The 14,359-nt window shown below is 43.3% G+C and overlaps 1 protein-coding gene across 1 annotated transcript in view; it reads left to right on the top strand.

Annotated features, from left to right (window-relative positions):
* The window catches only part of LOC139467041 (DNA-binding protein RFX6-like), a 78,675-nt gene extending 64,969 nt beyond the window's left edge, over positions 1–13,706 (top strand). Inside the window, exons 13-20 of the mRNA XM_071248753.1 lie at positions 1,236–1,330; positions 6,063–6,180; positions 6,594–6,713; positions 7,821–8,014; positions 9,356–9,485; positions 10,154–10,489; positions 11,061–11,264; positions 13,552–13,706. Coding sequence (XP_071104854.1) covers positions 1,236–1,330; positions 6,063–6,180; positions 6,594–6,713; positions 7,821–8,014; positions 9,356–9,485; positions 10,154–10,489; positions 11,061–11,264; positions 13,552–13,706 — 1,352 coding nt within the window. The remainder of the gene's footprint in view (positions 1–1,235; positions 1,331–6,062; positions 6,181–6,593; positions 6,714–7,820; positions 8,015–9,355; positions 9,486–10,153; positions 10,490–11,060; positions 11,265–13,551) is intronic.
* Positions 13,707–14,359: the final 653 nt, after the last annotated feature.

The raw sequence follows: 14,359 nt of genomic DNA, 5'->3' as shown, positions 1-14,359 counted from the left end.
GGTAGAACAGGGCACCTCTGGGGAATTCATGACAGAACAGGTCACCTATGGGGAATCCATGACAGAACAGGGCACCCTCTGGCGAATCCATGACAGAACAGGGCACCCTCTGGGGAATTCATGACAGAACAGGTCACCCTCAGGGGAATAAATGGTAGAACAGGGCACCTTCTGGGGAATTCATGACAGAACAGGGTACCCTCTGGGGAATTGATGACAGAACAGGTCACCCTCAGGGGAATCTATGACAGAAAAGGTCACCCTCTGGGGAACTGATGAGAGAACAGGTCACCCTCTGGGGAATCTATGACAGAACTGGTCACCCTCTGGGGAATTCATGACAGAACGGGGCACCTCAGGGGAATCTATGACAGAACAGGGCACCCTCTGAGGAATTCATGACAGAACGGGGCACCTCTGGGGAATTCATGACAGAACAGGGAACCCTCTGAGGAATTCATGACAGAACAGGGCACCTCAGGGGAATCTATGACTGAACAGGTCACCCTCTGGGGAATTCATGACAGAACGGGGCACCTCAGGGGAATCTATGACAGAACAGGTTACCCTATGGGGAATCCATGACAGAGCAGGTCACCCTGTGGGGAATCCATGACAGAACAGGGCACCTCTGGGGAATTCATGACAGAACAGGTCACCTCTGGGGAATTCATGACAGAGCAGATCACCCTGTGGGGAATCCATGACAGAACAGGTCACCTATGGGGAATCCATGACAGAACAGGGCACCTCTGGGGAATTCATGACAGAACAGGTCACCCTCTGGCGAATCCATGACAGAACAGGGCACCTCTGGGGAATTCATGACAGAACAGGTCACCCTCAGGGGAATAAATGGTAGAACAGGGCACCTTCTGGGGAATTCATGACAGAACAGGGTACCCTCTGGGGAATTGATGACAGAGCAGGTCACCCTCTGGGGAATAAATGGTAGAACAGGGCACCTCTGGGGAATTCATAACAGAACGGGTCACCCTCAGGGGAATTAATGGTAGAACAGGTCACCCTCTGGGGAATTCCTGGTAGTATAGGCAAACACTGTTGGGAGTCAGGGATAGACAATACATCACTGAGAAGACGCCCCGGCAGAAAAGGCAGCCTTGTTGGGCACACCGGGGCCAAAAGAGACCCCAAATATCCCCAAATGATATAATTATATCGTGCTACTTCATTTTATGCATCACTGTTAAGATATCTTTTTATATTTGTTGCAGTTTTACGAGAGTTTAAAGAATTGTTACGTAAACAGGCTACCGTAGAGGCGTTCACCGAGTGGCTTGACACAGTGGTGGAGCAAAAGGTCATCAAGGTACGCTCTCCCTAGACACTCACCTCTTTAAACTGAACCCCCCTTTCATCAACCTTGCTATATACTTGAGGCAAAGGTAACAGATCGTTTTATTTATCATTGTGTAATGTTAAGCTCATTAATCAAACGTCCTACCTCATGTGTACATATGTTGCGTTGTGTAGAGACTGACGAGAATTGCAATAGGCGATGTAAAAATTCAAAGGGTTTAAAAGTTTCAAATTTCAATTTTTTATTGCTCATCACACAAGAAGTTACTTTCATTCTCCATCAGAGATATACAACACGGTCAGAATCTTGGGTCTAGGATTGATTTGAAAAGATATTTTCCAAAAAATGCTAGAAACCAGGTTTTGTTTGCTAAACATGTTGTTTATCCTGTCAAAATAAATTACGTGACCGAAGGCATAACCTGCCCACGAACAAACATCCCCAACCCAACCTCCCCCCCCCCCCCCCTCCCCCCTATTAGTAGATAAAACGGTTGGTCAATAAGTAAAGTAGATCACCACAGACACAGTTCATAATCTTGACTCGATGCTATGGAGACACTGTAAACCGAGTGATCATCGATCAATCAAACCGATTACTGACACATTGGTTGTTTTGCACGAACACCAACATCAATAGCAAGTCGAGAGTCTTTCAAATGTGTCTTGTTGTCGTAAGCCTTTGTTCTGGACTTCTAGAATGCAAATTGTAATTATTTGTTTAGTTTATTCCTAAACTGAATAACACAGCTCTCAAATAAATACAAGTGATATTTGAATTGTTTTTGTTACTTTAATCCAAGCAACGGCGTTATTTGAACAATAAGGAGCCCTCATGTTGTTATCGAACGACCATCTACACAACTCACTTACCAACCCATTAGGTAGGCCACAGCGACTTTAGTCTGACGCGTGATTACATATGTATCTCCCCATAACAGTGTAAGCTTTTAAGTAAAGTATTTAAAGGATTACTCCAACCCTCCTAATTTGGCTTTAAGGGGACAACTTAGACCCTTTTAGAGAGGACTTAGATCGTCCAGGACTTTTAAATCGCACCAAACAAATTCAGAGGGTTATAAAAGCCAACGAATATTTTCGGTACCGTTGGCAAATATTGATAGAGGGAGTCATTGTACAAGGAAAAAACCCAAAGCATAATCGGGCTTAAATGGACTCTTTCGAGTGCCTGTGATCCGCAAGCAAAGGCTGAAGTGTTAAGACATGATATTATTCGTATTTAGTCGGCTTGTTTTCACGTTTTAACTATCGCATTCTCAATTCGCTTATATGGCGCGTGTGTATTAAGAATATCATCTTCCACAGCGGTGGTTTGGTGGTGAAGGTTTGTCTGGGTTGAGAAGGGATTATGTCATTCTGCATGGAGTGTGGGTGATAACTCTTGTTGAAGTTCGCGACTCGGGTATTGGTGGTGCGCGGCCATCAATCAAGATGCTATAGATATACTGACATAGAGGGGTTAATCTTGTTAAATCGGGGATAGGGTTATTATATTTTAGTACGGGTGAAATTTAGGAACAACAAGCTGGCGAATAAATAATACCTCTTATGGTGTGAGAAGCGTCACTGAAGAACACCCTTACTTCAAATTATTCTGAAACTGAAACATTATACAGAATTTAACGTTAAATTTAAGTGGTTTCGATTTCATAAATTTCAAAAAAAGGGTTAGTCGGTAGGAAACTTGTTTGTTCGTTGAGTAAGTTGAAGTACAGGGTTTGATAAAAATGCAAAGGGCATTGTTCTGCAGTATAAATAAAATATGTTTACTCTCGAACAATAATTGCATCTACCCTTAAACGTTGGTTATGTCTTTCTGAAAATGAATATCCTGTATAATGTAATGAAAGTAAAAAAAAAGGGGGCTTTTTTGTGTTTGTTTGTTTTTTTTAGTCGGACGATGGGTTTTTTAAACAGTCGCAGTATACTAACGACATGACATCGGATATAGCCAAGGAAATAATTCACCGAAACCAGGGCGAAATCAAATACAACGCTTTGAACAAAGGGATAACGATATCAATGTGATATGTAGACGAAAGCATATATCTGTTAAATATATATTAATAATTTCAAATATTTAAGACTAAAGACATGGCCAGTATTTGGCAATTGTTTTAAATTGCATTATAAATAAATACCAATATTTCATTAACATTTTTACAATTTCTTGTCACTTTTCACATTTTCTTTTGAAAACGAGGCTGACATATTAATGCTTAAAACGTATTGTAAATAAACCTATGCGTACGAAAATTATTCATCATTTCATGTCAAAATATTGTGTAGGTTTGTGTATTATTAGCATATGTCAATTCACGAACATTGAAAAAACAATCATGATTTCATGTAATGTATTAAAATTTATGCAACAAACAATATTCATGATCAAACATGATAATTATGGATTTAAATGCATGAATACCGTTCAAAAGAATTCGTGATTCCATGTCATGTTTAGCAGTTCATAAAACTAACGGACATGCAAACACATGTTACGACACCCAGTATGTCTGTTTAAGTCCCAAGTGCTTACACACGCAGAGTGCATACTTTAAAAACATACTTTAATGCATATAACTTGTTCAGTCTTGGTTTCGCGTTGAAACAAAGTTTAATATTGATTTAAATGTCAGGCTATTTCCCTGTTTATGGAATAGCATGCACGCCAATATCCCTTGAAGTGGGTGTCGGGAAGACTAGGCGCCCGCCGTTAGCTCCTATATCCCATCGAGTCCTACATCTGACAGGGAGAATGAGAAAAAGCTGCTACTCGAACACGCAAAACCTCCAGGTGAAGGGGCCCCTTGATGGTGCGTGCAGAGTCCACGCAACGCGGTGTCACGGCGAAGGAGCTGCGGTGAAAGCGTGGTGGGGATTTTAAGTCCGCTTCATTTACATTCTGCGGTAAACGAGCGAAAGATGGAAACGGTGAATTCAAAGGTGTTGGAACTATGTGGTGTCGGTTGCAAGCAATCGAATCTGAATCAGACACAGAAATGCCGGACAAACCAGCACAGTTGTCACACACAGTTGCAGCTTGGTACCAATGATATACCGGTACCCTATATTCCAGAACTGTTGTCAGACACAGTGACATCTTTGTACCTCAGATAATGCAGTACTTCGGTAAAGGCGAATCATTGCAGGAATCCTATATAAACCTCACACTTTCATTTTGCCAGAAAGTCACAGCTGGGTACCCCAGATAAACCACACCCTGTGATGTTGTCAGACAGTCACAGCTGGGTGTCCCAGATAAACCACACCTTGTGATGTTGTCAGACAGTCACAGTTGGGTACCCCAGATAAACCACACTTTGTGATGATGTCAGACAGGCACACCTGGGTAACCCAGATAAACCACACCTTGTGATGTTGTCAGACAGTCACAGCTGGATACCCCAGATAAACCACACCCTGTGATGTTGTCAGACAGTCACAGCTGGGTGTTCCAGATAAACCACACCTTGTGATGTTGTCAGACAGTCACAGCTGGGTGTCCCAGATAAACCACACCTTGTGATGTTGTCAGACAGTCACAGCTGGGTACCCCAGGTAAACCACACCTTGTGATGTTGTCAGACAGTCACAGCTGGGTGTCCCAGATAAACCACACCTTGTGATGTTGTCAGACAGAACCAGGTGGGTACCCCAGATAAACCACACCTTGTGATGTTGTCAGACAGTCACAGCTGGGTGTCCCAGATAAACCACACCTTGTGATGTTGTCAGACAGTCACAACTGGGTGTCCCAGATAAACCACACCTTGTGATGATGTCAGACAGTCACAACTGGGTACCCCAGATACACCACACCTTGTGATGTTGTCAGACAGTCACAGCTGGGTGTTTCAGATAAACCACACCTTGTGATGTTGTCAGACAGTCACAGGTGGGTACCCCAGATAAACCACACCCTGTGATGCTGTCAGACAGTCATAGCTGGATACCCCAGATAAACCACACCTTGTGATGTTGTCAGACAGTCACAGCTGGGTGTTTCAGATAAACCACACCTTGTGATGTTGTCAGACAGTCACAGGTGGGTACCCCAGATAAACCACACCTTGTGATGTTGTCAGACAGTCACAGCTGGATACCCCAGATAAACCACACCTTGTGATGTTGTCAGACAGTCACAACTGGGTACTCCAGATAAACAACACCTTGTGATGTTGTCAGACAGTCACAGTTGGGTACCCCAGATAAACCACACCTTGTGATGTTGTCAGACAGTCACAGCTGGGTGTCCCAGATAAACCACACCCTGTGATGTTGTCAGACAGTCACAGTTGGGTACCCCAGATAAACCACACCTTGTGATGTTGTCAGACAGTCACAGCTGGGTGTCCCAGATAAACCACACCTTGTGATGTTGTCAGACAGTCACAGCTGGGTGTCCCAGATAAACCACACCCTGTGATGTTGTCAGACAGTCACAGCTGGGTAACCCAGATAAACCACACCCTGTGATGTTGTCAGACAGTCACAGCTGGATACTCCAGATGAACCATACTTTGTGACTGTTGTGACACTCACATGATCGATCATTGGCTTACCTGTTCTAGACCACACTGGTCAATAAGTCTGCTGGGACCTCATCTCAAAATCACAACACTCACTCGGCAAAATCGTCATAAAATATATTATCATACTTTTTAAGGTAGCGTATTCTCAATAGTATTTACATGTGTTCTAATGGTCACTTTTTCTTTCAGCCGAGTAAACAAAATGGAAGATCCTTTAAGAAACGAGCACAAGAATTTCTCTTGAAGTGGTCTTTCTTTGGAGCAAGAGTCATGCACAATTTGACATTAAACAACGCTCAAAGTTTCGGTAAGCAAACCACGTGTGGTGCCGTTTATGTTAAATGATGGAATCTTTAGTGTACAGTAGTACAAGCTGATTATCAGTGTCTAACGTTGTCTATACAATTCTCTCAAAGTAAAATAAATGTCTATTGTCATGACTGACAAATGCTGTAGCATAGGTATTCATTTTTACGTCAAAATAAAACGCATAGTACATCTTAGTTAAACTTTAGATTTTAACTTGCACTTTCAACGTATATATCGTGCAATTTCAACTTATTATCTTGAAATTTCAAGAAGAAAAAAACGAAAGAAACAAGGGGCTCTAAAAGGCTTCCGTAGGTAACCCCTAATTATGGACTTGAAACAGTATTAACGCAAAGAGCGCATTGTAGCTAAACAGGGTATGTCTGAGTAACTAATGGTACGTCATGACAGGCTCCTTTCACCTGATCCGGATGCTGCTGGATGAGTACGTCCTCCTGGCCGTGGAGTCTCAGCTTCACAACGAGAAGGAGGCGGAGCTGCAGACACTGCTGGACAAACACATGAAGCCAGGTAGGTGGACTCACAGATGGAGCCAGGTAGGACACACACATGAAGCCAGGTAGGACACACACATGAAGCCAGGTAGGTGGACTCACACGTGAAGCCAGGTAGATGGACACACACATGAAGCTGGGTAGGTGGACTCACACGTGAAGCCAGGTAGAAGGACACACACATGAAGCTGGGTAGGTGGACTCACACGTGAAGCCGGGTAGAAGGACTCACACGTGAAGCCAGGTGGGTGGACACACACATGAAGCTGGGTAGGTGGACACACACGTGAAGCCAGGTAGATGGACACACACATGAAGCCAGGTAGGTGGACACACACATGAAGCCAGGTAGATGGACTCACACGTGAAGCCAGGTAGATGGACACACACATGAAGCCAGGTAGATGGACACACACATGAAGCCAGGTAGGTGGACACACACGTGAAGCCGGGTTGAAGGACTCAAACATGAAGCCAGGTAGGTGGACACACACATGAAGCCAGGTAGATGGACACACACGTGAAGCCGGGTAGAAGGACTCACACGTGAAGCCAGGTAGGTGGACACACACATGAAGCCAGGTAGGTGGACACACACATGAAGCCAGGCAAGGGAACACACATGAAGCTGGGTAGGTGGACACACACATGAAGCCAGGCAAGGGAACACACGTGAAGCCAGGTAGGTGGACACACACATGAAGCCAGGTAGGTGGACACACACATGAAGCCAGGCAAGGGAACACACATGAAGCTGGGTAGGTGGACACACACATGAAGCCAGGTAGGTGGACACACACATGAAGCCAGGTAGGTGGACACACACATGAAGCCAGGTAGGTGGACACACACATGAAGCCAGGTAGATGGACACACACATGAAGCCAGGTAGATGGACACACACATGAAGCCAGGCAAGGGAACACACATGAAGCTGGGTAGGTGGACATACACAGATGACACGAAGACACGCGCGAAGCCGAGAAGGGTCTCTGCAACTTTCAGAACAACCAACCATTTTGTTGATAACATATCTGATAACACAAATACAGCACTGCAAAACAATGCTATAGAACTCCAAATACTACGCGCAATATCACTGATCAATTCAATGCCATTTCAGATGACCAAGGCACGAAACCTATTCTTGCTCAAGGACCAAGCACGTGTTTTGTCGCCAACCCAAACAGGAACAATCCTTCGAGACCCGGAAGTGTGAAGCGCGAGAACTACCTTGACCCAGACGGACACTACAACCCCATGCACAACCGTGACCCCTATCCCATCTCCCCGCACCTCAGTTCACTCACCTCCATGGTACGTGTCGTATCTGGCATATATGTGCTGGGTCTCCTGGTGTGTGTATCTGTGTTTCTCTGTGTGTATGTGTGTCTGTGTAGTATGTGGCATATATGTGTATCTGTGTGTCTGTGTGTGTATGTGGGTGTGTTTATGTGGCTCCTGGTGAGTGTGTGTTTGTTTCTGTCTCTGTGTGTATGAGTCTCTGTCGGTGTTTCTCTGTGTGTCCGTGTGTGTATGTTTCTGTGTGTGTCTCTATGTGTGTGTCTGTTTGAGTGCCGGTGTGTGTCCGTGTCTGTTTTTATGTGTGTGTCCCTATGCGTGTGTCTGTGTCCGTTTGTGTGTGACTGTGTCTCTATGTGTGTGTCTGTGTGTGTTTGTGTCTCTATGTGTGTGACTGTGTCTCTATGTGTGTGTCTGTGTCTCTATGTGTATGTCTGTTTCTCTATGTGTTTGTCTTTGTGTGTCTGTGTCTCTGTGTGTGTGTCTGTGTATATGTGCCTATGTGTATGTCTGTCTCTATGTGTGTGTCTGTGTCTATATGTGTGTGTCTGTGTGTGTCTGTCTCTATGTGTGTGTCTGTGTGTGACTGTGTCTCTATGTGTGTGTCTGTGCCTATATGTGTGTGACTGTGTCTCTATGTGTGTGTCTGTGCCTATATGTGTGTGTCTGTTTCTCTATGTGTTTGTCTTTGTGTGTCTGTGTCTCTGTGTGTGTGTCTGTGTATATGTGCCTATGTGTATGTCTGTCTCTATGTGTGTGTCTGTGTCTATATGTGTGTGTCTGTGTGTGTCTGTCTCTATGTGTGTGTCTGTGTGTGACTGTGTCTCTATGTGTGTGTCTGTGCCTATATGTGTGTGACTGTGTCTCTATGTGTGTGTCTGTGCCTATATGTGTGTGTCTGTTTCTCTATGTGTTTGTCTTTGTGTGTCTGTGTCTCTGTGTGTGTGTCTGTGTATATGTGCCTATGTGTATGTCTGTCTCTATGTGTGTGTCTGTGTCTATATGTGTGTGTCTGTGTGTGTCTGTCTCTATGTGTGTGTCTGTGTGTGACTGTGTCTCTATGTGTGTGACTGTGTCTCTATGTGTGTGTCTGTGTCTCTATGTGTGTGTCTGTGCCTATATGTGTGTGTCTGTCTCTATATGTGTGTGTCTGTGTCTCTATGTGTGTGTCTGTGTCTCTATGTGTGTGTCTGTGTGTGTCTTTCTCTATGTGTGTGTCTGTGTATATGTGCCTATGTGTGTGTCTGTGTGTGTGTCTGGGAGCGTGTGTCATAATGATTAAGTAAGTGTGTCAATAGTAAAGGACCACACCGGAAACTAATGGTACCGTTAATAATCATGTTCTTCACTTTGTAGACTGCCTCTGCCGGCAACAATCAAATGTTAACGCCTCCAATCTCCCCCATCGTGGTCAACCCCATCCGCACCTCCGTCATCAACCAGAACAACATGGGCTACAACCCAACGCATACCAACGCATACCTAGGTAATCCATCACTTCTGCTTCTTCTGTTTGGTTCTTCTATGCTGGTTGTATGCTGGTCGTAAGAGGCTACCAAATAGATCGGGTGGTCTGGCTGGGTGACTTGCGCGTCATCGTACCCGGACGGCGTGATCACTGGATTGTCATGTCAAGACTCCGTCATTCCGGTGGAATATTTCTGTGCGCGGTGTAAAACAAACCAAGACTTGTTCTCATTTCCCAAAACGTAGGATCGGTTCTCTTTAAAAATAGAAGATAATTTTTGTGTTAAAAATAATAGAAAAATGATTATTGGCCTACTTGAAGTTTCATTTAATAGTGCAATTAAACTCATCGGGAATTACACGGCTAAATGGCATCTCGGAAATTTCGTTAACACATTGAACCGATGATATATAGCTTCAGCTCTGGTTTAGATTTTCACAGAAACGTCCAATTGATGTTAAAGAAACATTGTCGGTATTAATAAAAACATTGAAGCATAATTAGAAGCAAATGTTTCATATTCAGCAAAACCTCTTTAATTCCATCTCCATTTAACTCGAAATACCGTTTAAGACGAAATGCATTAATTTACTTCGAGTTCCGAGTTCTTATCAGCGTAACTGTAATTTCGGTTAACCCCAGAGCAAGAATCGTTTCATTTCTCTTTTCTTTTCTTTTCGTAACAGCTCAACACAGTGATTATGGCCCCGGCAACGCATCATACATGGGTCCGGTGGCATACCCCCCAGTCTCCTACGGTGCAGCGTTCAGGGGTCCCCCCAACTCCCTGCCCTACAGCCCCAGTCCCTACAACCTGAAGAACGACATGGAGCCGTACAGCTACCCCGAGCAGCAGTTTCCCGTGGATGCGTACTACCCCTCTTCTAGCATGACGGGATACCCACCAGTGAGCCAATCAAACTACTCGTCTCATAACAACAGTTCAACTGGAAGCGGAAGCGCATTTAATGTTGTACAAAGTACGTCTGCTTTCAACACCACTGGAGGCTACCAGAACCAAGGTAAGAAATAACGCTGTTGGCTACTTCTTCATGTATATATGTGTATATTTTAACAATTTGATTAAATTAAAATTGCTTTGAATTTTGCAAACTCAAAGTTGAAAATGTTCTCTGGCATTATGCTTCCAGAGTAACGTTTACTTTCATTGTTTCCTTATCGGAAGACCTTCCCCAATTTAGTCTTTGATAATTGTAGAGGACACGGGCTCGCTGTGCAGAGTTGTGTCCCTTAGTTGTGCTGGGATATGTTGGTTGTGGTCTCGAATCCCAGATTTTCCCTGATTATAATCCTTGATTTGTCAACACCTTACGTCTGCTATCTGCATCACTTTCTAAGCAGCGTTAACCACAAATATATGTGGCTATGAAGGTAATATTTGGCTGATATGTGTATTTTTCATTTACGTTTGGTGTAATTAGGGGTAAAACGTTTTGATTCTCTTTCAATAATTTTCTTGCCATTTTCCGAACAGTATCTTTCAAAACGACTAGATGTATGTTATATCTGACAAATTAAGAAATGGTGTATGTATATTTCTGTATAATTCAACACAAAGTTTACTGTTTTCAGACTTTTTCGGGGGTCCCTCCTACCCTCAGCCAAAGCTTGTAGAGCACGTGTCGGTGATCCAACAGAGGCCCACGCCCACTCACTACCCAACCGATATCGGGGACGCACCCCCCTACATCCTGGAACGGCCTCACAGATCAAAGGACCCGACTTCTATGTATGGAAACGGGAGCCCAGCCACCTGCCACACCCCACCTCATGCAGGTGAGGAGTAAACACAATGATATTTCAAAGCTTTGTTGGTCGTGATCAATGATTCGGGTGACCAACATCAATGGCTGTAAATAGCTGAAACTTTGGTGTTACATGTGGCCATGCACTCACTTACTGACTCACTGTACTAGTAAATGAGTGAGTATGGTTTTGCGCCGCTTTTAGCAATATTGCAGCAATATCACGGCGGGGGTCACCAGAAATGGGCTTCACACATTGTACCCATGTCGGGAATCGAACCCGGGTCTTCGGCGTGACGAGCGAACGTTTTAACCACTAGGCTACCCGACCGTCCCGACTCACTGTACTAGGATATGTTGAAAGCCAGTCATGTTGTAAAAAACTCGAGCTAGTCTAATTTCGAATATCAGTCCTCGTACGTCTCAGGGGAAAATTCTTATTTTCAAATCAGTTTGGTCTTCACCGAAGTTTTATTCCAACTTAATTCTTAGATCAAGACACCTTTACATTAAAGTGAGTGAGTTAATCTTGCTAGACCCAACAGTCATCAATATTCTAGCAGCATCACCATGGCTGTCATTACCATAGTCTACAAACTAGTGGTTGACAGTATCATCCATTCAATTAGCCAGGTCAAATAGTGTTAGTCGGTTAACAAGTACGAAATGCTGGGATCTTTTAGGCCAGAGAATCCGAACTTGACCATTTACTGTGAAGGTTTTCTGGTCAAAAAAGTATGCTTTAGTATTACATGTGTATGTATGTATATATAGAGGATATTTCATATGTCGAGTGAAATATCATGTTTCTCTCACCGAGTGACGGGGTGAAAGGAGATATTTTCACACCTTTCCCCCCGTCAAGAGATGAGAGAAACATGATATTTCACTCGACACATGAAATATCCTATTTATTACATACTTTTGGTGTAGTTGTCTGCAGGAAGATTAAATTATTTCATTACAAATGTAAAACCTCCATGCGTAAATTCTCCCTACATATATATAACACATGGACGGTTTTCCACCCCCTGTAAGTACGACTAAAAATGTAGTTCCGTCTTTGCTAAATCTTAAAAAATATAAACAAAAGTAACCAAAAATATTTGATGTCACTAAAATTCTTTAGTATACATTTGGATATGATTATATACAAAATCAACTTCATCAAAAAATAAATTTCAAATCAATGAGACGGTTGTTCGAAGCAAAGAATACACGCAATTCAAGTAACAAAATGGCGCTTTGCGAAACGTAAAGTATCGACTGATAACTAAGAAGAGAAATTCACAGTTTAATACAAATCATTTTCAACAAAATAACAAACGGTAAGAATCGGTATTAACTACTTAAATGACCATCTGTCATTATATGTCAACATAGTTCCGTCAACGTGTTATGTTAACTGCAGTGAAATATCAGGTGTTTTTTTCACTGCAGTGAAATATCAAGTGTTATGTTCACTGCAATGAAAATATCACTTTTCTCAACTTCAGAAAACTCAGTCTTTCACACTGAAGTATATAATAAATACATATACGTATGTACCTTCACGCGCACATCAGATAAATAGCGTACAGCAATTCAGGTGTTTTTTCAGTCCGCTGTCGGATGATGTTAATACGTTTTAACTGTAACAGACCAATGCTGAGTTTTCCTTGATGTACCGCCCGGGTATTTATCATTGCCAGACTTGGTTTAGTTACTTATCCTTTTAATTATGACAAAATTACAAGTCAGTGTTACAAGGTCACGATTCATTTGTTTAGCTAAATTATTTATCTGTTCAGTGATGTTACTTTTCAGTTGTTTATTATTGTCACAGTTCGTTGGCTTTGTTCCTTTACTGTCTACTGAACCCATTAAGATCCAGAATCCCATCCACACGTCTATACAGAATCCCCAACTCTCATTACCAATACAACCCGTGGAGATCCGGGGTAGAGTAGGTCTTCAGCAGCCCATGCTTGCCGTAAAAGGCGACTATGCTTGTCGTAAGAGGCGACTAACAGGATCGCGTGGTCAGGTTCGCTGACTTGGTTCATGCATGTCATCTTAACCAAATTACGTAGGTCGATGCTCATGATATCAATCACTGGATTGCCTGGTCCAGATTCGATTTATTTACAGACAGCCATCATATAGCTGGAATATTGCTGGAACTGGAGTGTGGCGTTAAACAACAAACAACAACAAATGTCCATTCATATGCCAGCTCAGTTGTTTAGTTTGTTCAGAGGTCGTTGGTTTAGATGCTTTACTAGTGGTATAACAGTTCTTGGTTCAATGACCTCACATTTCTACCTTCATTGTTCCAGTTCACCAGCCTGTTCACCAACTGGGGGAAGACTTCCTGAACATGACGGGGATGATGGCGGGGGACCACGATATGGCCTCCACCTACGGCGACCCCGGTCCCCTCCCCTCCATCAACACAGTCTTCATGTCCGAGGCCAACAAGGGATGCTTCTAACACACCAAGGACATCCAGATAGGCCGGCTCTCTACCAGAGCTTGCATGACCGACATGCGTTCGAAGAGGACATGATCGCGCTCATTACAGAGACAGCTCTGCTTTGATAGCATCATCCCTGCAGAAACAGATAGACAATGGATAACGTATTGTATGTAGATATTATCTCATTACACAGGGATTCTACATACTGTCCCTATGTACCTGATATGTTGAAGGACTAGGGGAACCTACATCGCCAGCATGCCTAGTGCATGGAGTGATAGCAGGAGACATAGGTTCCAGGATAACAAATATTGATGATTCACCGTGCATTTCCAGTTCCACTGAAAGCCTTTCTAGCCATAACTGTGCCCAAAGGTTAGAGACCTGTCACTAAGGTGTTCAGCAATTCGTGTTTTGGTGGTAACCGGAAGCAATCGGATGTACAAATCTGAGAACATTAGCAACACTTTCTGAACTTGCGGTACCAATTTAAGGCAACGGACTCGGTGGTCATATTTGTTGCCTCTCGATCTGTTCAACCATCATTACTAGAGTGAGTGGTTCAGGTTTTCGCCTATAAACAAAACGGGACCTATAAAAATAGGCTTCACACTTTGAACTATATGACATGTCAACAAACAGACTTGACTACCCCACCGCACCTTCTA

Source organism: Haliotis cracherodii, unplaced genomic scaffold (assembly GCF_022045235.1).
Source record: "Haliotis cracherodii isolate W230 unplaced genomic scaffold, xgHalCrac1.p SCAF_19, whole genome shotgun sequence".
NCBI classification, from domain to species: domain Eukaryota; kingdom Metazoa; phylum Mollusca; class Gastropoda; order Lepetellida; family Haliotidae; genus Haliotis; species Haliotis cracherodii.
The sequence above is the reverse complement of the archived record's forward strand: the minus strand, read 5'-3'. Positions and strand labels throughout refer to the sequence as shown.